Source organism: Crassostrea angulata, chromosome 9 (genome assembly GCF_025612915.1).
Source record: "Crassostrea angulata isolate pt1a10 chromosome 9, ASM2561291v2, whole genome shotgun sequence".
Lineage (NCBI taxonomy): Eukaryota > Metazoa > Mollusca > Bivalvia > Ostreida > Ostreidae > Magallana > Magallana angulata.
The window spans coordinates 933926-960024 of NC_069119.1; the positions used below are offsets into that span (position 1 = coordinate 933926).

Sequence of the window (26099 nt, forward strand, 5' to 3'; positions counted from 1 at the left end):
GGCCTAATGGTTTATATTTTAGTCGGTTTTTTCTTAAATACATCTTACCACCGAAGGTCAAGGGATGTTCTATTGATACAAGAGTAAAAAAGATATTTGAATTTATGAGAATATCATAGCAAAATGGTTTTAAGTTTTAAATATCTTTAAATATCTATTTGCATTATACACATATTTTAACCCTGAGATTAATTGTAAAGACAAGTTAATATCTCTGTAATTGCCATGATGTAGCTTAGTTCAAGAAGGCCACAAGCAACCTTTCAAACTGACTGTATTTAGCCAGAATTACCCAAACTCTCTGATAACATCACTGTTGACTACCTGGTTTCTGATTTCATGGATGAGGAGTTTGACAGTGGATACCATAGCTTCAGTGACAATGCCTTCATCAATTCCAGTGGCTCTATTTCTTCAAACTCCAGTGCTATGAAGCAACTGCAACAGAAGTTCCTTGGGGATTCCAGTAGAAAAACTAGTGTTCTAACTTTGATGATCTGTATGTGTACGAGTCCATCATGGATAGTTGTTCAAAACCCTGTGACGTTTTAGAGGCCAAGACCGTGTCATCTGCTGTCATTGTGTCGTCTGCCGTCAAGTTTAAGCACTCCAAACATCAGTGTCCTGTGTGCGGGAAGACTTACAGAGGAAACACCAACTTGAACTATCACATGGCTACCCACACCGGCATCCGGCCTCACAAATGTTCCGTCTGCGGGAAGGCCTTTACCCAGAAGTCCACTCTGCGCACACACATTCGGATTCACACAGGCGAGAAACCGTACAACGCAGCACAGTTAAGGCTGTCAATAAACTTCGTTCAGACTGTAAGCCCTCAGACTTTGATATCTTCTGGCGATGATACTCAACTCGAAGTCCAGTACTTCTTTGAACAATAGTTTATTAATCGTGATCGTATAATTAAGATTACAACAATCTAAAGCAGCCCAAATCAAGAATCTAAGAATCTATATAAGCGGAATCTATCTAAGCGGAATTTCTTAATCTGTTCAACATCATTTTACATGGGTATATATAACATTTTACTTATGATGGACAGTTCTGACTAGTTCGGCCCATTTACGACGATCATGAGTGAACATTTAGTGTTCAAAATTAAGATTAATAGTTTATTCCTAAATAAAGTAACAAAACCGTCAAAACTGCCAATCAAAGAGTCTGGATGCAGGATTTGAGTCTCCGAGTCCTGGGTCTCGGAGTCCCCCACCTAGTATGAGGCATCACTTACTCATAATACGATCATTCATACATGGCATAAAAGGGAACAAAGGTTAATATATAGAATACACAATACATGACTCAATATAGAGTACGAGAGCTATCGTTGCAGACACAGAATCGCCAAATATGACACTTGTTTTTAAACTCTCAATTTGGATATTATTATGCCCGTATTATTCGCCTGGTTTTATTACATCATTTAGGAATACTACGCAGTGCTACAAGATTCACAGAGTTCATTCTATTAATTATCCTTAGCACCATTCAGTGCGCAGCACCTAGGTACACTCAAATATCATAGTGACCATTATTTAATACATGTACTAGCAATTTAAGGTCATAGCATGGCTATCTGTTTACATACGTCCCCCAAACAAAAGAAGTATCCCGAAGGGAGATTTCTCATGCCTGGCGCCCGGGATAGGAAAGCGTCCTTGATCTACCCTTGATCAGACGAGCTTCCTAGTGACATACCAGTCAGAACATCTATGTTAAGAGATAGTATCAAGTGACATGTTTCCACCTCCGGCTTGGAACATCATACATCTACTAAAACAAATCTATAACCAGAACGTATACATGTACATAAAATCATATGGCTTGATTATATCGCATTACAATCATGAAAACAATAATGAATAAAGTATGACAATAATGACCAAGATGAAATAACCATAGTTGAACATAAACGTAATTCATCATCAAAGTAATACTAAGTATGGTTAAGCCTGATGTCACATATATTTACAAAGTCAAGGCATGCTTGTAAGTTCACAAAATATCTCTTCCTTCTTAGGGGTGAGGTTAGCGTCATAGGTTCGGAGTCCATCGGTTTCTTCCTGAAGATCTCCAGAGTGAATCACCAAATGCGAGATTTATATTAGCACAAGATAACGCACATTTCTACTTTTACACGATTCACATTTTTTATTTTCACTAAACTTCACAATGCTTTTATAAGGAATACACAACTTCTTCACGGCTGCAGCTTAATTATTCATCCATCATCGGCACCCGTGCGGATGGCGAGGCGACTTCCAGGTATTTACGTGTCAGGTCTGGGTCCGGTCTATAGTATTTGGTCCATGGAGATTCTTTATTTTTCTCTTCTTCAAGTAATTGTTGTGCTAGTTTGGTCGAAATTGTCCCCGTGTTACTGGTCAATTTGCGAGTTTCGAGTCTTCCGCTCCGTCTGGGTTTTCTTGGATCCTAGTGTCTTTCGGGATTGGTTCAAGTTCAATAATATCACTAGAGGTCCATTTCTCTGGATTCACACAACAAAATACAGTGTCTTTGGAAGAACCTTTCTTATCTCCGTCACTACCCCTTTTTCGACAACCTGTCCAGCAACCACCACAGCATATACCCCCCCCCCCCACACACACACACTTTTTAATAGTTTTGCGTTTCATAATACAAAGTCCTATCGTTATTGTTACTGCCAAAGTTAAACACACATAAAACCAGGGGCTTCCCACTAAAGACAAGGATTTCATGGGTTGCAAATTAGTTACTGGCAATTCCGCCATAAGTGAATTCATCGGGAAAACTTTATAATCTTTAGTCTTAAGACATTAAACCATAAAAAACCTGATCAACTTTGTTCCATACTCAAGATGTTGAACGCAAAATTTTGATTGTTTTTACGAATTATCTTAAATCACTTACAAAAATTAGTCTTACAGTTTCTTTACTTAGTCGCTGTTTTATGTATTTCGAGTATATGTTAAACTCTCTTGAACTCCGCATATACCTTGTTTATTATAACCTAGGTGCTGAGTCCGCGTTTGCTAGTTGGCGTATCTCACTGTTTTAATGTCACAGGGGTCATCCTGTCATACATTTTTAAAAGCGTGCAATATATACAAAGCTAAGCTTATTCAAGATTATTTATATCTACATTCGGTGACGCCCTCCCTCCTAACGCTCGTGGAGGTGATATCTCCTCTAATGATTATCATAACCATATCAGAGTATGGCTCTGTATCACTCAAATAATGGCTGTATATGTTCAAGGCTGCTGTCAATGTGACTCTTCCAAACTTTATTTTGATATAGAGTTCACTAGGGGGCGTCAATCTCAGTTCCAATAACTCAGATTCTGACATCTGAAAATAAAGGATACCTTTTCTATCCTATTACTAACTGTTTTAAGACAACTAAACAATCCTCTTTATATTTTTGTTTATTAGATTTACGGGGTTTAGGGATTGGTTTGAAGCCTAGACCTACTTTAGGGGCTATTTCATCTATTTCCATATTTTCATCGATATCTAAGGGTACATTTGGGTTATCTAAGGGTATTTCATAGTCTTGACCACTATTTTCATCACATTGTTTTGACTCATGGGTCTCATCCGATTCTGAATCTACGGTCTGATCATTCTCGTGTTTATACTGCTGATCATCCATGATCTTCTTAGCTCTTATACGTCTTTGAAGTTCTGCTAGGGGAATATCCTCTTCGTCTGAAGATCCTTCTCTTTCCCATTGTTTGGACTGTATAGCTCTTTCAAGTGGTTCTGGTTGCATGTCTTCATTTTCTGACGACGATTCATCTTCCGGTGGCACCACATAGTTAGTTTTCTTAGAGTTCTTTCACCATCTTCAGTAGTTTGTGAAAGGGGCCAGTGCGAAATATCTGCCAGTCTTAATTGTCGTGCATGGCATTTGGTGGTTAATCCAGTCAATTGGTCTCTCACCACGAAACTAACTGGTCCTTTCTGCTCAATGATTCGATAATATGGTAGCCACTTTTTATCTAATTTATTTTGTCTCCTGTTGTTCTTAAGGTAGACAGGGTCACCTACCTGAAAATTTTCATCTTTGCTTTTCTTATCGGCCTGAGCTTTCTGTTTCTTCTTGGCCTCCTTCATATTACGATGTACTAGCAGGAAAGCTTTATGTTGTTCTTGTAGGGCGATCTTGTGTTGATCTTCTCCCGCATATCTCCTTCGAGGTTTCATTAACGTATCAAGAGGTAATACGACATCTCTGTTGTACATAAGGTCATATGGGGAACACTTTGACGAATCGTTAGGATGGAAACGAATGGCTGCCAACGTCTGATTAAGATGAATATCCCATGTTTGAGCGTTGTCTGTTGTTTTCTTAGCCATCACGTCATGTAGAGTTCTATGAAATCGTTCTACTTTACCATTACCTTGAGGGCTGTAATAAGATGTTTTGATATAGTTGATATTCAATTCTTTTAAGGTTTCTTCCACTTTCTTGTTCACATTTTCTGTCCCGTTGTCTGTGGGGATTTGAAGAGGACAGCCATATCTTGGATATATTTCTTCTAAGATAAGATGTACTATGTTGTCAGCTGACTTATCAGGAACGGGAAAAATGTCAATAAAAGAAACTATGTATTTATTTCCCGACAAGGGTGTTGGATATGGTCCTGATAGATCAAGTCCTACTTTAGCCATTGGAAAAGGTGGTATGCCTGTCTCTTGAAGTGGAGGTTGATTTTTCTTATTGCTCCTCGTTTGGCATACCACACATCCTTCTATATAAGAATATAACCTTTTGTATAAATTTGGTATGTAGAACTTTTGTCTGATTACGTCATATGTTTTGTCCACTCCCATATGTCCAAGTCCGTCATGATACTGCTGCACTACTAAAAGTTCTATCTCACGTGGTACATACAGGCGAAGTTTTGGGCCTTCTGAGTCTCCATCTGAAAGATAGTACATTAAACCATCAATTTCCAGAAACTTCTTTTCTTCGGTTGCCGTTGCTGTTCCTTTATTTAACAGATTCTTCAGTTTCTTGATCTGCTCATCGTGTTGTTGACTTTCTTTGATGTCAAATCCTTCTGGTAGATCAATAAAGGGTTTTACCAATTCGTCGTGTTGCTTAACTTCACATCTGGCCAATCTCTTAGGCGAAAAAGCATTGGAGTTAAGTACGTTCACTTCAAAGAAATTGTCCTTAACATCTGGTTCATCATGCTCTGATTGTTCTTCCTCTTCACACTCGAGGTTGACTACCTTACAGTTATATCCTGCAATACTTAATGCCCATAGTTGAATTTTCTTATTTTGCATTGGAGATTCTAAGATATACTTGAGCGGCTTATGGTCTGTTCTTATAGTAAACTGAGCACCGTGTAAATAATGGTCTAATTTCTGAAGGGCGTAATGGATTGCAAATGCCTCCTTTTCTATCGTTGACCACTTTTCTTGAGTTTTACTCAGCTTGTGGGATAAGTAATATATTGGCTTATCTTCTCCCTCATCTGTCTTTTGAGTAAGGCACGCTCCAATACAATTGTCGCTGGCATCGGTGTACAGGATGTACGGCTTATTAGTATCTGGATATGCTAGTAAAGGCACTACCGTTAAACTTTCTTTAATAAAGTCAAACGCTTTTTGGCAACATGGTGTCCATTTAAACCTTGCATATTTTCTGGTTAAGCCAATCAATGGTTCTGCAATCTTAGAGAAGTTCGGTATAAATCTCCTGTAATAACTACACATACCTATAAAGCCACGAACTTCTCGGACTGTAGTGGGCGCTGGTAACTTTCTTATAGCTTCGACTTTCTTTGGGTCAGGTGTAACGCCATGTTTATCAATGATGAAACCAAGATATTCAGTCTGTTCCTTGAAGAAACTACATTTCTTTAGCTTCATTTTAAGTCCATGCTTTCTTAGGCGGTTGAAAACGTCTTGAATATGACGAAGATGATCTTCCGGTGTCTCTGAGAATATAAGAATGTCATCCAGGTATGCGATAGCAAACTCTTCTTGTCCTTGAAGAACTATGTTCATAAGCTCCTGAAAGACTGCCGGTGCATTACTCAACCCAAATGGCATCCGGTTGAATTGGAATAGTCCTTTGTGACATGCAAAGGCCGTTTTTTCTTTACTTGAATCTTCTAATTTCACTTGCCAATATCCACTCTTTAAGTCTAGTGCAGTGAAATATTTTGCCTTACCTAGTAAACATATGATGTCATCAATCAACGGTAGCGGGAATGATACTGGTTTCACTATCTTATTCAAGCTTCTAAAGTCAACGCACATCCGGTCTGATCCGTCCTTTTTCTTCACCACTACTGAGGGAAATGACCAAGGCGATTGTGATCTCTCAATAATCTTTGCGTCTTTTATTTAGGGGTACACGGTAGGGTCTGTTCTTTATTGGGTGGTGATCTCCAGTTTCTATCTTCTTTTTAACAGTATCAGTCACTCCAAGATCACTGTCTTTCTTTGCAAATAAATCATGGTTCTTGCTCACAAGTCTTTCGATTGAGTGTTCAAATCTTTTAGGTACATCAATTTCTTCTTTTGTGTCTTGAGTAGTCTGTATTTCTGACATTTCCTTCTGTTTTAATGCGGTAATTCGTCCTACTATGTAGCCTCTTGGAATTTTATAATTTTTGTTAGTTTGGTTAACGAAGATCATTGGAACTTTCTTATCTTTCCGAACTATACAAACGGCGTCTTTTAAAAATAGTCCTGGGTCTTCAATAATGCAGTTATTGTCTATGCTGTTCACTTCAACCAAGTCATTTTTTTCCAGAGGAAAATTGTTGTTTATTTTTCCATAACATACAGTCACCGTGTTGGGTCTCATAATAAGTTTCTTAGGTGTTCTTACAATAGTTGAGATGTGTAAATCTTCTTTAAGTTCCGCGTATACTTTGCCATCAATACGCATGAGTCCAAGATCAAAGTATAAACGAACATTGTTTCGGTTGAGTCCCCTTGTCACATAAAGTTTGTGGTCAAAAGTTAATCCTGAAATCTTAAAGGAAATATTTACATACCCTATCGCAATTAAAGAATTGCCATTTGCTGCTTGTAAAGAGGGGATATCATTATTAAACAACTTGGGGCGGGGAAATAGATTATCATACATTTTCTTACTAATTAGAGATACGGCTGCACCTGTATCTACCAAAGCTCTAAATTTATTTTTTCCTACTTTTAATAAACAGCTACTGGGGTTGTTAGTAAAATTAATTTCATATGCAGGTCTTTGTTTAAAGTTCTTTCTTCGGGCTTCAACGAAGTAAGAACGTCTTAGTTTTCCTGTTTTTGTTTGTCAAAATAAGAGCGCGATTTGAAATTTTGAGACGATCCCCTATTTACTTGGTCGCTAGATTTATATGATTTGATGGTCTGCCCCGATTTTGCTGCGCTCTTTGATACATATGCGAGCCCTAACAATCTGCACGCACATGACCTACTTTACCACAATTCCAACATTCCACAGGCGAACGGGGTTTCTGCTCTATATTATGGACGGGTTTGTTTTGACTGGGTTGTTTATTTATTTGAGGACGGGACCAGACTAGGGGTTTATTTTGAGTACAAAATCGAGCCCTATGACCCGTCTGTTTGCATTTAAAACACCTACTATTACGCGCATGGTCAATTTCCAATGGTTCTACATGCCTTGTTTCTACTGAGGTAAGATTATCTGCTCTATCCTTTAAGAAGGGAAGAGTAGTATCATAATTTGAAAGAGTTCGTCTGTTGTCATTACTTTGTACAATTTCTGTCATATTTGACCCTCTTATCGCTAGCCTCTGTCTCAGATTTTGTTCTCGCATTGCTATTTGAATTGCGGATTCTAAATCGTTAGGGTTTTCTCGCAAAATTTTCATTCTGAGGTAGTCGAATGTCAACCCGTCACAAAAGATATCTACTAACTGTTGTTGTATCAAAGGATCTTTTTGTCTGTCATTACTGTAGGCGTCTTCCGCGATTTGCAATAGTCTCTCGGCGAACAACTGAACACTTTCATTTGAATTTTGTCGAGTCTTACGCATTACTGCTAACGCGTGTTGGGGATCTGTTATTTCTGCAAATCTATTTTTAAGGGATTCCTTAAGATCGTTCCAAGATGGGATTTCTTCAGACGCATCTGTTTGATCTAAATACCTTTTAATATAATCCCCCACTGAACCCTAACTCGTTATGTATGCAAGCATGGGGATCTCATGACCTTGTTTCCCAGACATAACACTGTACTTTTCAACTTCCTTTATCCACTGTTTAAATTTTTGAGCATCTCCCTCAAAAGGAGTTATCACAGAAGATAGGGGCACTGAGAGTGCGGCTGTTATAGCTTTAACTTGACCAATGAAAAAATCTTTATCATCATCCTGATCTGGGACTCGGTGTCGAGGTTCACGAGTTTCATACGGCCTAGCATCATGATATGTTTCAAAAGTATTTTGTTTAATCTGCTCTTTTTCTGAGGATTTTTGACCTGTTTCTTGCCCTTTATTTTCCTTGTTCTGACCCAACCCCGCGAATTGTTTTTCTAATTGCTCTATTGGATTTTGAAATTCTTTTTTATTAAACCCATCACCTGTCGCCATATTGGTTGCTTAGACAAAATTGTTTACTTCGAGATAGCTATAAGAGACATATAGAAATGGTTCTTACCTTATTCTGTTTTAAACTTCGCTCAGTCCTGGTCACGGGCACCAAGAAAGTTCGTGTAAGCCCTCAGACTTTGATATCTTCTGGCGATGATACTCAACTCGAAGTCCAGTACTTCTTTGAACAATAGTTTATTAATCGTGATCGTATAATTAAGATTACAACAATCTAAAGCAGCCCAAATCAAGATTCTAAGAATCTATATAAGCGGAATCTATCTAAGCGGAATTTTTTAATCTGTTCAACATCATTTTACATTGGTATATATAACATTTTACTTATGATGGACAGTTCTGACTAGTTCGGCCCATTTACGACGATCATGAGTGAACATTTAGTGTTCAAAATTAAGATTAATAGTTTATTCCTAAATAAAGTAACAAAACCGTCAAAACTGCCAATCAAAGAGTCTGGATGCAGGATTTGAGTCTCCGAGTCCTGGGTCTCGGAGTCCCCCACCTAGTATGAGGCATCACTTACTCATAATACGATCATTCATACATGGCATAAAAGGGAACAAAGGTTAATATATAGAATACACAATACATGACTCAATATAGAGTACGAGAGCTATCGTTGCAGACACAGAATCGCCAAATATGACACTTGTTTTTAAATTCTCAATTTGGATATTATTATGCCCGTATTATTCGCCTGGTTTTATAACATCATTTAGGAATACTACGCAGTGCTACAAGATTCACAGAGTTCATTCTATTAATTATCCTTAGCACCATTCAGTGCGCAGCACCTAGGTACACTCAAATATCATAGTGACCATTATTTAATACATGTACTAGCAATTTAAGGTCATAGCATGGCTATCTGTTTACAAGACAAAAAGTACGGGAAATGTGATTTATGACATCACAGTATATTACAAACCTCGAAATTACTTACTAATCTATTTATTAGCAAAATTAAGTTAAACTAATCTTTTAATTGAAAACAACTTATGTTATTACTTACAATTTTGATGTCCGTTATATCGTACACACTGAAAAATAAGCGAGATGTCGTTCTCGCTGTACTACAAAATATGACGTCATATGCTTCAAAATGACGCATTAAGTTAAGTCATTGAATGCTATCATGCAGTTTTATAGCAAAGAAAAATAAATGTCATAGATTAACGGAAAATTATAAATGGATATTTTGTTTAACATTATTTTTAGTAGAATGCTACCTATATAGTCTTATTTTCATTTTGTTAAAAGTATGCATCGTATAAAGAAGCAACCTCGGTTTTGTATAAAATATCGTATATCTGAAAGCTGAGTACTTAAATAAATCACTTAATTGCAAGGGCATACACTTACCTGATCCTGACAAACTTTTACATGTGAATTTGAAATATGCTATGTAACTTAAAAACTTCTACGATCCTTGTAAAATCTTACAAATTAATTATTTTATAATTAAATTAACCCTGTGACCTTCAAAATTATTCAACATATGCATTATAAATTACGGTTTCTACTATCAAATATTATTATCTCATAAAGTTCGCACCAAAATCTACCATATAACATCAAGTTATTTTATAATTCAGTTGTGAATTTTAACATGATTATCCCCTTGCAATATTGAATTTTTTAAATGACCTCAAAACCACAACTACATCTGCTTGTACCATGCCACTACCATATCACGTGACCACTATGAACATAAATATTGTACTGTTATATATTAATTTTATAAATATATTGCATTTGAGTAACTGTTATTGATTTTTAAAAGGACATGCCAGTTGAACTAAAGTATACGTGTTTTCATCACAAAAATGTGCCTATAGTTTTATTGGCTGCCTTAACTGTACTGCGAAGTGCCGGACCTGCACCCGTGCATTTGCGGACTACTCCACCTGCATGAAGCATGAGCGGACCCACAGCGGGGAGAAGCCTTACGCATGCCCAGAGTGTGGAAAGTGTTTCGCACAATCCGGAAATATGCTTCGACATCGACAGACACACAGGAAAAACTGAAATTCCACAAAAAGTGCTTATACTTTATAGAATACATTCAAGAGTCAAAGTACCAATATTTACATTCTGAATCTCATAGATTTTGGTATTACTGCATGAAATCAGTGTTGTTCATTATTTAAATGTATATGTATTGCATTATGTTTTATGTATTTTAACATTTGGAATGTTCATATAAATGTATAAAGTACATGCACTTGTAATTGTGTTTGACTGTGATGTATTTTGTAAAAAAAAAAACGTCATTTCAAGATTTTCATTTCTTAAAAAAATAGATGTTCTATTAATACATTAATAGTTGTTGGTTTATTATGTAAAACAGAAACACTTTTTTCAAACAACATTCAAGTAAAATGGTTATCTTATTTTTACAAAAGAAATTAAGACCTAAAAATGTACATTTTCAATATCAATGAACATTTTAAAAGTAAAAATTATGAGAAATTTTGAAAAAAAAATCCATTATTGAAATGAAACAAAAATTCATTTGAATGTGACGTCATTCCATACAGATCTCCCCTCTGCCAAGGATTATCCCCAGACCCTCTACAGGTTCAATGCACACTGAGGGGTTGTTATACCATTGTACTTTTGTGCAGTCAATCTTCGGGTTATCCGCCCTTTAATGTATAGTGAAATAATATGCGGTCTTCAAGGTTAATGTTTAAAAAAATTATAGGACTATATGTGATATGGGCCTTTAATGACCCTTTAAAATGAACATCATCAATTTACAGTGTGTTAATCTTTGCTTCCTCTGACAGATATTTATTTGAAATATTTTCATAATTTTCATTTTGATTCATAAGCCAACAATTTAAAAAAAAACATATAAAATTTTCTTTTGCAACTATATTTTCATTTTAGCGTATAACGGCTTGTTTTCAAACAGTTTTGTTTTACTGAAGACATTGAGTACATCTAAATGCTTTCTGTTTCCAGAAAGGGGGGGGGGGGGGTCGGCGCGTACGTTTTTCAAAATGTACATATAAAAGTAAGTTGAATTTATTTTAAAATAAGTTATGGTACTCCCTTGATGTTTCTACCGCGTCTGTTATATACATTAAAACACGCTTATAACGAAGTCCCAGGGACGGCCAATTTAACTTCGTTATAAGCGTAATTCGTTATATCCGTCAATTTTACAACATGAAATAGAGACTTCGGGAATGAAATTCACCTAGCTGTAAGCGTCAATTCATTATAAGCGTGTTCGCTAAAACCGTGTTTTACTGTATGTGTTTATAACGTTTTAGTGCGTTGTCAGCCAGCGGACACAAACTAAAGGACTGTCGTGTATTACAGGAGATACCTGCATGTTAGCGGGTATGACAATTCTGTTGTGTTTGCAAATATTCGAAGATTCTTTACATGACGTATTATTTACATTGAGTGTGTATTTCCCCTTACGATTGAATTGGAAATCTGCAACGTTCAATATTTCTTGTGAATAGTACTGAATACACATAGCCTATTCATGCGCCATGAGTATAAATCTAAACGTCATCAAGTGTATTGAGTATATTTATTATTGTAAAATTAAATGAAATATTCAAACTTACATAACCAATTTGACATCTAATGCGGTATTCAATTTTTCTGCACCGCTTGGTGTGTTCTAGGACCGACAACATCCAAAAATTTAAGTGCATGCCGTTTTTCTGATATTGGAACCATTTTAACGAGAGCTTTGGGTAATTCTGTCAAACAGCAATGTGACGTAGGCCTGTCTATTTCATTGCTGGCCAATCAGCCATGGTTCTTAGAAACAAACAAGATTGTTCTGGCCCTTGAGCTAAGACTAAGCAATCGATGCATAAATTCGTTTGAAACCGCGTCATTTTTAACATCTTATGACGCGAGGAATAGATTGCTACGCCCTACTGAAATTCCAAGGTCTTGTTAAAATTGTTCTTCTAGCTCCAATATGTTTTCACATTAATGTTGACGGTCTTTTTGTTGGCCCGTCTTTTCAGGTTAATGTTTTCTTCCTAATTCACAAATTATCTCAAAAGTATTTTCACTAGAATAGTTTCAAGTAAATACAATTTTTAAGCTGTTGACAAAAGATCCCGAGTATGCATGTAAGTTTCAGGAATCCTCCCTCTCCAATTTTGTCTGATTATATAAATGATTTATGATAAAGAGTTAGAACTTACTATCCTGTTATTAAACGGTGTATATAACTAAGATGACGACCATTTGTTCTGAGTGGGGGGAGGGGGGGGGGGTATAGTACCTATATGGACATAGTATTTATTTCCATTCCTTCTTGGGTCTAAATTCTTATTTTAAGTTGAAAATAAACACTAATCATAGGCGTCGGAACCGGGGGGGGGGTAGCCTCCCCCCCCCCCACTTTTTTTTCGCAAAGTTAGACCTAACTATTAGACACATAGCATCATAGAGGGTTCAGCTTTTTCTCGCAGCAAACATAATTGTTCATAAAGGATCTTTACCTTGAAAAGAATGAAATATTGAGAAGTTGGAGTCATAGGTGTACCAGACTAGCCTCCCCACCCCTATGGATTAGGATTTTCATGATTTTGGGAATTAGGTTTTTTGTTATTGCTTGTCAAGATTTTTAAAGATAAGTCTAAGCCCCCCCCCCCCCCCCACTTCCAATTTGCTTCCGACGCCACTGCTAATTGATAATAGTCTTTGTCTTTTTTGTCATATTTTGTTGCTAGCTAAAGATTTATTAATTCAAATGTACCAAAAAGGAAATACAAATACTGGCCCTTAAAAGAATAGCAAATCTAATTTGAAAGGCCCTTGTTTTACGTACATTTGCCCAGTCTCAGTTTCTAGAGCTATGGCGATAATGTTTTATCGAGTTCTATGGATTCAAATTAGACTATTAAAATGAGCATTGCTTTTATAACACATTTATGATCGAATAATATATCCGTTCATTTATAATTGGGCTAAAATATATAACTTGCTTGTGTAGATAAGTGATAGTTGGCTCATACGTTGAAAGTTACATGTATCTCACAATATCTTGGTTTTATCAAAATAACAAATAAACACCTGTACGTGTTACTTTGATTAGCATCTAGAATTTATCAAAATTAATAACTTTTAATTGATAGTAAGATCTCTCTCTCTCTCTCTCTCTTTCTCTCTCTCTCTCGGCACTTTCAAATGGAAACCATAATACGCATTTCATGTTTTGACAATGTGCCGTTATAAATACTTCAACTTGGACAATGGCTTCTATGACTGTCACCACAACCAGCTAACTGTTGTTTTAAGAATTTAAGGATAAAAGATTTTGGAATATTGTTTACAAAATAATAGCGGTAGGTGTAATCATGTGCATGTATTTTAAAAGTATTGAACAGAATAAAACAAAACTACATGTATAATTATAAATTAACATAATATATATTTCCAAAGTGATTTTGTTCATAAAAAGTGGGGGGGGGGGGATTGTTATTGCATAACATTTATGAGTCAACTTTATCAGATAGAACATACAACATGCACTATATAGATAGTGCGGAGGTTGACAATGGGTTTTAGGCGTTTCAATTTCAACTGTTACTCTCCCAAACGGGCACTATTCGTTTTATTATACTGAATGTCTTGATTTTAAGAAAAAAATATTTTTGATAGGTATGACTTGAATTTTACGGCGAACCTTACGCGCTTAATTTACGTGCATGTAACAATTCGTTATGTTACCCTTGCCAAGTAAGTTGCTGAGGATAATAGAACGGATTATTAACTTCGTCTTAACCAATCAGATTCAGTATTTTAAAAAAAAATGAAAGTTTAATAAATAAATAAAGATGGTTCACCCCTACCAACCCCGCAACTTGACTATATATGATCGTATAAATTAAGAAAAGTCAACCTAATTATTGTTAATGTACATGTACATCTGTACGTGAGATAAACGAAAGAGGCTCAAGAGCCGATTCTTCTTGAAATGAAGTTTGGATCTGACATCATCATGACTATTTCGTTTAAGGTTTCAACCGATCGATAAACGGGACGTGTAGTCCTGTCTGTTTTTACAGAGCAATGAATTACGATCAATTTCCGTAAGAAATATAGGGAATTATACGTGGTGGATGTAAAAATATATTGCAATATAGTTTTGTTTTAACACAGTGGCGTCAGAAGATAATTGAAGGGGGGGGGGGGGGCTTGACTAATCATCAGAAATCTTGACAAGTCAAAAAAAAGAGGCTGATTCCCTAAATCATAAAATTCCTAATCCGTGGTGGTGGTGGTGGTGGGGGTGATGGTGGTGGTGGTGGTGATGGTGGTGGTGGTGGGGGGGTGTAAGCGTACTATACCTATTACTCCAAAAAAAATCTTATACACCCACAAAAACTTAATATTCCCAAAATCATAAAATTCCTAATCCGTGGTGGTGGTGGGGGGGGGGGGTGTAAGCGTACTATACCTATTACTCCAAAAAAAAATCTTATACACCCACAAAAAACTTAATATTCCCAAAATCATAAAATTCCTAACCCGTGGTGGTGGTGGGGGGGGGGGGGTGTAAGCGTACTATACCTATTACTCCAAAAAAAAATCTTATACACCCACAAAAAACTTAATATTCCCAAAATCATAAAATTCCTAATCCGTGGTGGTGGTGGTGGGTGGTGGTGGTGTAAGCGTACTATACCTATTACTCCAAAAAAAAAATCTTATACACCTACAAAAAACTTAATATTACCAAAATCATAAAATTCCAAATCCGTAATTGGGGGGGGGGGGGGTTTCCAATATCAATCTTAATATTTCCTTATTTTCATTTCAATTCGCAAATGTCGGAGCTGAGCCATTCTCGATGCTATGGTTTAACTTTGACAAAAAAGGGGGGCGAGCCCCCCCCCCCCCCCTCCCCCCCCCCCCCCCACTCGTTCCTACGCCTATGTAACACATTATAGTAAATAATAAACATGTATATGCATGGTGTTTGAACTTAACTTGAAATACTTTTCAATGTAAAAAACACACGTTTATTTCAAACCTGCTGGTAAATTAGAACATTGATAACACAGACTATCATAAGGCAACTATTTGTGTATTTTTTTTTCAGCACAGTTTGGGTTCTAATAATCTTGGCATTTTAATGCTGTGGTTTATTTTTTCAAATGGCATTAATGCGTTGCATTTCAAGTTTTTAATTTGGGGTCCTTTCTTGGAATTTTAGCAACTTAATAATCATATACATGTAGTTATATAATCAAAATGCGTTGAAAATATTTTTATTAATACAATTTATTTTTTTCATTCGGGCGTGCAAATGTAACCTCAAAGAATATTTAGAAGTAAGATTGCGAAACTGCCCATTTGGTTTAATAGTAAAATACAATTTCAAATTTTAATTTTTTTAAAATTAAATATATGTTATATGTTATAATACAAGTTTCCAAAAGGGTAATTTCTAACTATATTTAATTTGAAATTTTTCAAAAAACGATAAGAAAAAAATAATAAATCCCTAAGTTTTGGCGGTATCGAACCCACAACCTAAAAAAAAAACAAGTTCTATAAAGCTCTAACCACTGAGCCATTTTATTCACAACAAAGTGCGTTGTTTTAAATGATGAGACGTAAGTCACAAATTTACGGACTTGTATTAATTTTCTAAAATGTTCAATTATTGGGTTACAAATATTTTTAAAGCATAGTTGGTCATCTCTCCACATTTTTGTTGATTAAAATTGGTTGAAATTCCATTAAACCGCATATAGACTATGACAAAAATATGGAGCTTTCGCATTGACCCACTCTATAAAAGAAAAGGCATTGAAGTTATAAAAATGACACTATTTGGAGGTTCTGACACGCATACGCCAATTTAAAGCAACCTATTGCAAGTACTTAAAATATTAAAGTGTTACAAACCGATGTTACGTTAAATATACATAATTGTTTTTAATTATTTTTTTTAAAGTATCAGATAAAATGATGTTTTAATTTTGTAGTATCTACTAGTAATCATTCCTCGAATGGGCATTTTACAAGCCTTATTCATCTTCTTTATATCATGATACACAACATGCAAGCACCTGCCGTTATAAAATTTTCTCCGAATAAAAAAAACCCCCAATATCTAATAATAAACAAGTGTATTATTATACTCTGTCCCGAGTTTTTGCTTCCACCACTTGTCGCTTGATATTTCGATAATAAAAAATACCTTTGTGCTCAAACTTTGTTCATCCATTAATATGAAAAATGTTCAGATTATCTGTTTTGAAACACCCCCTCTATCGCTTCAGGTTTCATTACACATCCCAAAATAGAAAGTCTACGGGGATTTTGCATTGCATCAGCCATTAATAAGCCCGGATGATAACGTTGAAAAATTGTGCAAGGTGTCCCGAGTACTTCCGAATTTCTTGAGTGAAAAGGGATAATTTGTCAATGAAGATATCTTAGGTATTTTCCATTTCATTGATCGCTACTGTACTTCTTTCTCTAAAAAGAGCCGTTTCTTATTTATGGCAAATGTTGATAGGACGGTAGCTGTGAAATCATTGGACCATGACATGTCCATCTTCCTCCTCTTCTTCTGAGTCACGCCTGACTTGTTGCATCTCCTGAGCTTTGATCATGGCGTATTCGTAGTAAACGTTTGCCGCCAGGCCCAGACGTAGAGAGTACCGGAAAGAATGTCGACCGGAAGTGTGCGCCATTCGGTATCGTCTGCTGGCGGAGGAACGGTTCTCGTTGAGCATCACAATCTGGAGGCAGGCTTTCTTAAAGTAAATCTCGGAGTGGTCCAATCTCTTAGCTAACTGCATCACGTTGGCGGAAGACATTCTGCTATTGTTGTCAATTCTTTGGGGAATAATATGTTTTTTTTGTGTGTCGATACGGTTTTTAAAGATTTTGTCGGGGTTCCTTTGATAAGGCTTCCCCCAACGAGCGGTTTGAAGTACCGCGACAAATGGCGCCGGTGTCGGCATTGCGCGCCGTATCAAAGGCGCTATCTTATCTGTGAAACGCTTTTAAAAATTCTTAAGCAATGCCAGTCTTGAGATACAGTACTTATTGTATATTCAAGATATGGCCGAGAAAGTTATTTCAAAGTGAAAACCATATAAAATATTATTTTTAAGAACAAAAATTAAAACAAGGATGAAGATATGGTCTAACAAATTGAAACAATCGAAATAATTGAAAATTTGCAATTTAGATCTGTATAAATTGTCAAGTGTTATGAAAGAACCAGTTTTCATAATTGGATTCTTTTTGTTTATAAGACTATAAATTATACTTTTCATATTACATGTAATTTACATAAGTAGTTCCATTGATTTCTATATGTTTTTAGTTTGAAAATATATTTCATACGTATTTTTAAAACAACTTCTTTTACAATTATGCAACAAGAAAGTTAATTCTATTGTCATAAAAGCAAAATTTTAAGAATTGATTTTTCATTATATTTTTTATATTTCCATAGTAAATCAGTAACAAACCTAAAAGTCCTAATAACTTTAATCGATTTGCAAAGGAAATAGACCAGAAATGTACTTGTGGGTTTTATATATATAAATCAAACCTGTTTTTTTAGCGATGCTGCTCAAGTTTATATATTTTTTTTCCACATGTTTACTCAGCAAAATAAACACCGGATGTTGAAGGGGACAACTTTAAATTGATAAAATATCGATAGTTTTTTTGATTATACTTAGTAGTTCTTATACAAATGAAGTTACAATCAATTACGTCAGAAACTATTTTTTTTTTGGGGGGGGGGGTAGGGAGGGGTTTGGTTTTTTTCAAAACATTGTACCTTGTCTACGGCAAATCTTATTTCTAGGTCTTTTCCCGTCTTGTAACGTTTACGCTATACGCGTATAGCTTGCCTTATATTTCATAATTTGGAAAGAAAGATAAATGATGGGGGACCTAATCAATTTCAATGATGTACTGGTAATTGAACTGTATATCTTTAACCCCCCCCCCCAAACACCACCCCCCGTTGTCAACAAAGGCGGTAAATCATATTCATTAGTATTTTTTAAAAAGGGTTTTCAACGGACTTAATTTTTTTTTCAAAATGCGTAGCCACAGAGGTTCTGTTTTGTTTTCATGAAACTCAGTTGCAACCGAGTTAATCACCTGGGCAGAAAACCCCAACCCTCCTCTGTGTAACATTGACGTTCGGGACTTTTTGTTTTTTTTAATCACCCAAAATTAAATATTTCCATTGTACCTTACAAATTACCAAAAACAAACTACGTCTAAAATCACTTTAATTGTTCTTTATAAATGTAACTTTTAGTAGCCATGGGCATGCGCGGATCTAGATGAGAGTCCCCCCCCCTCCTGAAAAAGTCAACCTTATTAAATTCACAAAGTAAAATATCGACGAAACCAGGTCTAGGATCCTTCTCCAAACAAAGACCCCCCCCCCCTCCGCCATGGGAAGTCCCTGGGAAGTTATCTGAACCCACACATGAGGATTATCATTCCAGGGGCGTCGGAAGGCATTTCATATTGCATGGCTCGGCAAATATTATAGAAAATAAGTTGGGGCGGGGAGTGAACCGGATTTGACTTGATATGAAGATATCCTATGATATGTACCTTATATAAAATTGTAATATAATTAACATATTATGTTAAAGTTATAATTAAAGTAGATAAATACCTTTAAATAGTTTCAGCATTTTTTACAATAATTAATATGCTCATACATTGTTAATATTCTCCTTTGCGTAGCCTAGTCACGGTAGAATTATTTGTTCTATAGCTTAAGGATGACGTTTACTCAGAATGAAAAAAAATTCCACTGATGATAATGAAACCCCATCTATTGTATGTTATAGACCTTTGATTGTAGTGTTATTTTTCACTTTCAAAAAAGTAGGTCAATGACCTACTTTTTGAGTAAATGGCCATTGAATATTTTTTGAAAAATCAAGAAAAATCCTATAAAATTTTACACTACAATTGAAATTTTCTTAATTGTAAATATGTTTTAAATAATAAAGCTCTTTTATAAGTGTTATACATTTTATGAATGACAGTGGCACTAAATAGGTACAGAACATTAAGATGTCAGCTACAATTTGAAAAAATATTCCAGTCCGAATTTCCTCTATCAGTTTTCAAATTCCTACCCATTTTTGATCTAAGTTTACAAAAAATTGAATGATGATAATACAAAAACATTTATAGCATTGAACTACTTATATTGACCTTATTCTGTTGGCATAAAATTTATATGAGGTCAATGATCAAAATTTTGAGATATGGTGTCTTTTATCGTTTTTAAGCATTTTTTAATCTTTTCGCAATTTGTGCCATACAATTATTTTAATGAATAAGTGAGGTAAAACCAGCAGAAAATATGAAAAATTATATAGACTAAAATATAAAATCTTAACTTTCAATATTAGAGTACTGCCAAAAATGATTTAGCAAAAAATAAAATCTGCAAAATTTAGTCCGAATTTTCTCTGTTTGGCTAAAAGTCTATTTTTGTTTGAGCCTAATTACGTAATAAAGTAAAAATATCAATTGTTTTGTCAATAATTATTCATTTTATTAATACTTTTTTTGTTTAGAACAAATTTTACTCATTACATTTAACTTTATAACAATCCGAATTTGAAAACTCAAACCCTGAGTAAACAACACCCTTAAGGGGGTTAAGGGTGATGGACCGCCTTCCCTGTTCCGACAACCTTGCGGGGGGGGGGGTTACATATCAAGTCGGGCTCGTAATACAGACATCAGTCGTCTGGATGATGCTGGTGGTAATTTTTTCTTAGTATGCAAAGATGATCTACATTTGTTTCCACTTCCTTGAAGGGTTGTAATGGTCGAATGTGAAGGTACTGTACACACAGCACTCTTGAGTCCCATTCTTGTTAGAAGCCTCTGCCTTTCCATGCAGGTCATATCGAATTTAGGATATCACTGTCAGCCCACACTCATTACTGCACTTGCTTAGAGAGAGCCTCATACCCCATTTCTGCACTGACCACAGACAGGCAGTATAACTAATTTGTTTCAACGAAAACAAATTGGTACCGGTACTTATATGTACAAACTTTGTACTTTTATTTGATATAATATAATTCCTCTCCCTCTTTTGAATTAAATTACTTGTAAGCATGACAATTGGACAATTGCTGACCTTGCAGGCGCCACACTTCTGACGCCATCGTGTGGTTAATGTTGATTTAAAAGGCGAGTTGCTGATAAACAATACATTGATTTCTTTGTTTAAAGTTTTATTAAAAAACAAATTATCATCAATCATTCATAAGCAGTATCATGTATAGTTATGTCAATATACTCATTATCTAAATACATTTTTAGAATCTTGTAAGGAGTGCTGCAAAATCTGTCAGATAAAAACAGCAAGGGAAAAAATATTCCACACAAAAAGATTCTATTAAGTTAGAACAAAAGATACAAGATTAGCAGTAAATCAAAAATCTACTCTAATTCTAAAGGTTTAAAGGTAAGTCAAGACAGTTGTCTCATTGGATATGAATTTTGATTAGGTTGATATACTGGTATCACTCCTCTATATAAGTAAAATGGCCTCAGTCCCTTTGTGGCCTCGCTCCATTCCTGGTAAAGAACTGAGTGCTACCTGTCTGTTAACCCATTTTGTGTAATTAAAACATGACACACAGAGTTTGCTGATTACCACATGTAACAAATACAGTCCATTCATTCTAATGTAATGAAAACAGTTTATAGGCACAGTAAAAACAGTCAATTTATATACATCTAATAGAAAAAGGAGTTTGTCTATCTATAATATACATGTACATGTATGGTCAATTGATATACATATGATACATAAACACAAACAGTTTGTTTACATATAAATTATAAACATGATCTGTTTTCTTGAGATGTAACATCAATTTAAATGAACAATTTGTTTACATACAAACATATGATATAAAAACAAATAAGGTTAAAGGAAAGGAATGATTAAACTCATGTAAACAGATACAGATAAACAGTCTGTTTACATCTTGTAGACACGGTCAGTTTATGTGTGATACATTAAATTATCCACACACAGCGTGTTTATATCTTATACAAACCAAATGATGACATGTAATGTGTATAGTTTGTTTATATTATGTTTACACACAGTATGTAATGTATACTTCACACGCTTTGTTTACATATAATTGATACAGTTAGTTGATTTACATGTAATATTGTATTTTCTTCACTTTACCTGTGTGCTCCTCAGCCACAAAGAGGTTGTCTCTGGTGTCCACGCATAAACCCCATGGATACTGTAAATGACAGTTGTCAATGTAGCGGAGGAACTGTCCGTCCTGATCCAGGATGTGGATACAGTCGTTGTTAAGGTCTGCTGTCAGGACCCGACCCTGGCTGTCTGTTGCGATGCCGCGTGGATTAAATGATCCCTTTTTATCAGAGGGAGAACCGTTGTAGGTAAACCGGAGTTTCCCGGCTTGATTGACCACTACTACTGCACGGGCGTCACAGTCTGACACACAGATATCCAGGTTCCTGTTCTCACTGATGTATTTAGTGTCACCAGATGAATAAAGAGGTTGTCGTTTGTCATTGAACTGAAGACTTTGTTTTTCTGTGGAGCCCGAGTAGCGCACAACTTTTGTTGGTTTATCATCATCACTGACCATGACAACCAGGATGTCACCAGAGGAGGCACTACAGACACCAAGAGGTCTCCACTCCAGTAGTCTGATCACTGTCTGTATCTGTGTATTTTTCACTATGTTAACAGTTCTATAACCCATATCAGTATAAACTAGATCCCCGTTCGTTGTCACTACTATGTCTTTTGGAGCATTCCCTGACTTGGTTATGATAGATTCAACTAGTTTACCCTCCATGTTGAAGAGTTTCATCATTCTGTACATACCACGCATCCAGATCTTTGTATCATTCAGACACGTTACACCATATACTCTATACTCATGCCCTGTGGCTATAGCTGTGATTACCCGGGGTTCATCCATCAATGACCGGTCTGAGGGAGAGGACTCGGCTCCCAGGGGCGGCATGCTGTAGTCTTCATCTGTTGTAAAAGATAATGCTGACAGAGAACCAAACTGTTCAATCAGCTGATCTGTGTGGATTTTCTGAGGCCTAAAGTTTGGTAAGGATATTTTGAGTTTAGGAGGCAATCTTCTGAATTCAGCATTCCTGGATTTGTACTCGAAGAGAAGGTAGACATCTTTGGAGTTCAGTAACTTCTTCAGTTCAGCAATGGTCTGTGTGATTTCAGAAATGGTGCGTGTGATTTCATCTTCCTGCTTATTTAGGATGTCCAGATGTTTGGATTCCATTTCCTCCACGTTAGATTTCAGGTTTGTGATAATGGTGTCTATTTCTCTGTGCCAGACTTCTCCTTGTTTGTCAATTGCTGTTGTCAATTTCTTGGAGTTTTTACATAAATCAGCTTTCTGCACTGGGATGTTGGATGCAATCTCTTTGTATTTAAGGTAAATGGATTTTTCTAATTCTTGCAAATCTTTTTGTAAAATTTCTGTTTTACTTTCAAAGCTTTGGAAAATGTCAACTACTTTATGTCCTGAATGCTTTTCTGAGGAAATACACTTTGCACAAATAGGAATGTTACATTGTTCACAATGGAGTTCACACAGTTTGGTGGGGTGTTTCATACATTTAGGACTGTTCAAAGTGGTTAGATATTGTTTAAGTGGCACCACATTATGAACTTTAGAGGAATCAGAGAAATGTTTCTCTACACAGTCTTTACACAGATGTATATGACAAACTTCACAGTACATGGGGGCCACAGAGTCCTGACACAGGGTGCAGCGTACAACATCCTGGGCGCTGTTCCAGGGGTCCATAGTTAGGGAACCCTTGTAACTATGGGGAACTTAACCTGGAAAGTAAATTCAGTATTATCTTGCTTTGATTAACATGTATCGGTACTTATATGTAAGATATATTCCATTTCATTTGCAGTCATAGTGTAGATTCATACAAGTGCTTTGTTATTTTTTATAAATGATTACAAAAAAAAAATGAATTCAAGCATAAAAATATGTGTCCAAATAATTTTTGACTACCGGTATAAAGAAAACACAATAAGTAAGTGGATTATAAAACTTACCTTACGTTACTCCATTGGTAATCTTCAGGTCTTCATGATCCAACATGGCGGGTGTCAGGTGTTTATTCTTCCTGGTCGGTTGCTACATGTTCCTGTGCAAAATCACGTGAATGAATTTAATGCCAGGTTGTAATTTGTGCTTGTATATGTGTTGGTTTAAGATCGGGGTTACCCATTGTTGGGAGGTTTAAATAGACCTGACATTTTTATCAAGATAAGGTAAAGGGCTTATATTTTTATTATGAGAAAAATGTATAATGTCAGGTGCCAGTATGCTGAACATATTCAATTCAGCTTTAAACTGTAGGCTATTTTTGATTTTAAAGAAATATATTTTGTTTCGTATGACTAGAGATCCTCTTCTTAAAACGACATTTGTCTTTAAAAGCTGGTGTGGAGTAATGGTGCACACACTCCTTTGGGAACGAAGAGTGGGTTCAAATCCCATCATCAGCATACAAATATAGAGATTGATATAAATGATTGTTAGATGTGTAATGGTCTTAATGTAGAAAAAATTCTGTAAAGATTGCATGGTTATGTATGTTTCTAATCTAGCAGATGCGTCCTAATTATCACCGTCAATTATTTGGGTAGAGACTTCCAATACAACAAAATAACAAGTCTATCTGATTCCTGCATACAGCACAGAAGTCAGTGTAAACATACATGTATCTCTAAAAATACATGTACCTCTAAAAAAGTGGGAAGGGGGGACTAACCCCCCAGCCCCCCTACCCCCCTCGAACCCCCAAAACCCCGGTTCCGCTGCCTATTTACTTAGAGGTCATCTGAGTCACTTGGTAGACATATGTTTCTATATCTCTTAATATCCATTAATGCTGTTTGATAGGTTTGCCATCATTTGTGCATTCTTTGCTAAATTGCAACAAAATGGAAAATTTTTGTCCAATCAAACAAAATTACTATAATATGTATGTTACCTGAGGATCAAGAGAAGGGGAGGAGAGTCATGGGCACCTAAAACTCCCAACCCCATCCCCCACTCCCTTTCTTCTCGTAAAACTAATATTTTGTTTCTAGACACACATTTTTGAAAATGTTGACGATATTATTTTTACACAATGTATGATTTATACTGTTATCATTAAAGTGTCTGTTTGTGACGAAAGGTGAGTTTTTCAAAGTAACTTATTGCTTACAACTACATTTATTTACAGGTACAAAATAATTCATTTAACAAGTGATACAGGGAAGCGCATTTGTTGACAAGGTCTTTTCATTAACCTCCTCATAATGAGTACCTCATGCATCCCTTCCATCGGTACAGAAAATACACCATCTAATAGCCTCTAGATCTGGTACCTCTTCCTGGTATAATATGAATACAACGCTGTCATTTTGTTGTTTTTAGCAATAAAACAAGGTACACCCTGCATAACACATGATTAAGTACCTTTGAGTATAAATAATTATTAACATGTTTATTATAAATACAATACAGATAATTTAAGGAAAAAAATAATGTGGTTAAAAATCTAACTTATTTCCTCCTTGATTTTATAGTTAATTTATTTATTATATTACATGAAAACATAAACACTTTTTGTAGTTAGTTTTTTTTAAGGAGGCCGACTTTAGTTTGCATTGCGCATGTTTTTGCGCATTCTAAAATAATACAGTTGATTTATACTTCTTATGATTTTTTTTTCGATATCATTTATAAAATTAAACACAATAAACAAAATACAAATAAAAATATTTAGATTTTTTAAGGAAATTTTTATTTTTAACACGATTTTTACGATGTGTGGTAGGGGAGCATCGCCATTGCACTTTTATGACGTTATGATAAAATGAAACTTTGTAAGATTACGTTATAAGAAATAACATAAAAGTAAAAGTAAAAATTGTACGCTGTTGAAATTTTAAATACAGACTGATGCTATCCTTGAGGACATTTTCCTGATCTTTGGAATGAATCCATTATACCAATCATCATTCGTGATGATCCAAATATATAGCAAAAATTGGTGCATTTTAATATTTTGAGATGGCCCCCACTAAAAACCAGACGGTAGATTTTTCTGTTTTTTACATATAAGGTAGGAAATGATATTACTAATCATATATAACAATTTGAGTAAAAAAGCTATTGTAGCATTTTTTAAAACTGCTTTGATGTGCGGAAAATGACAGTTTCCTATATATTCCTATAGTAAATGTACCTCTATTTTGAGATGGTCCCTAAAAAGAACCAGACGGTCGATTTTCATGAACCTTCGCAAATAAACTAGAGTTGGTTTAAATTACATATGGTTAAAAAATAAAGAGTTATGTTATTGTAGTTTTTCCGCAAAAAAACCCAAATCGGCCTCCTTAAATCTGTTTTTA

The 26099-nt window shown here is 35.5% G+C and overlaps 3 protein-coding genes and 1 pseudogene across 4 annotated transcripts in view; 3 read left to right on the top strand and 1 right to left on the bottom strand.

The window, feature by feature from the left end:
- Nucleotides 1–26099, top strand: part of LOC128162609 (zinc finger protein 300-like) — a 292098-nt gene that overhangs the window by 214569 nt on the left and 51430 nt on the right. The window lies entirely within an intron of this gene.
- Nucleotides 1–26099, top strand: part of LOC128163192 (THO complex subunit 3-like) — a 46846-nt gene that overhangs the window by 4503 nt on the left and 16244 nt on the right. The window lies entirely within an intron of this gene.
- LOC128162607 (zinc finger protein 808-like) lies at nucleotides 340–10526 on the top strand (annotated as a pseudogene).
- On the bottom strand, nucleotides 21066–23491 carry LOC128162581 (E3 ubiquitin-protein ligase TRIM71-like). Its single transcript, XM_052825827.1, has one exon. The coding sequence runs from the start codon at nucleotides 23476–23478 to the stop codon at nucleotides 21811–21813; it is 1668 nt and encodes a 555-aa protein (XP_052681787.1). The 5' UTR covers nucleotides 23479–23491; the 3' UTR covers nucleotides 21066–21810.

Coding starts and splice junctions, on each gene's coding strand:
- LOC128162581 (XM_052825827.1), bottom strand. CDS start 23,478: ATGGACCCCTGGAACAGCGCCCAGGATGTTGTACGCTGCACCCTGTGT.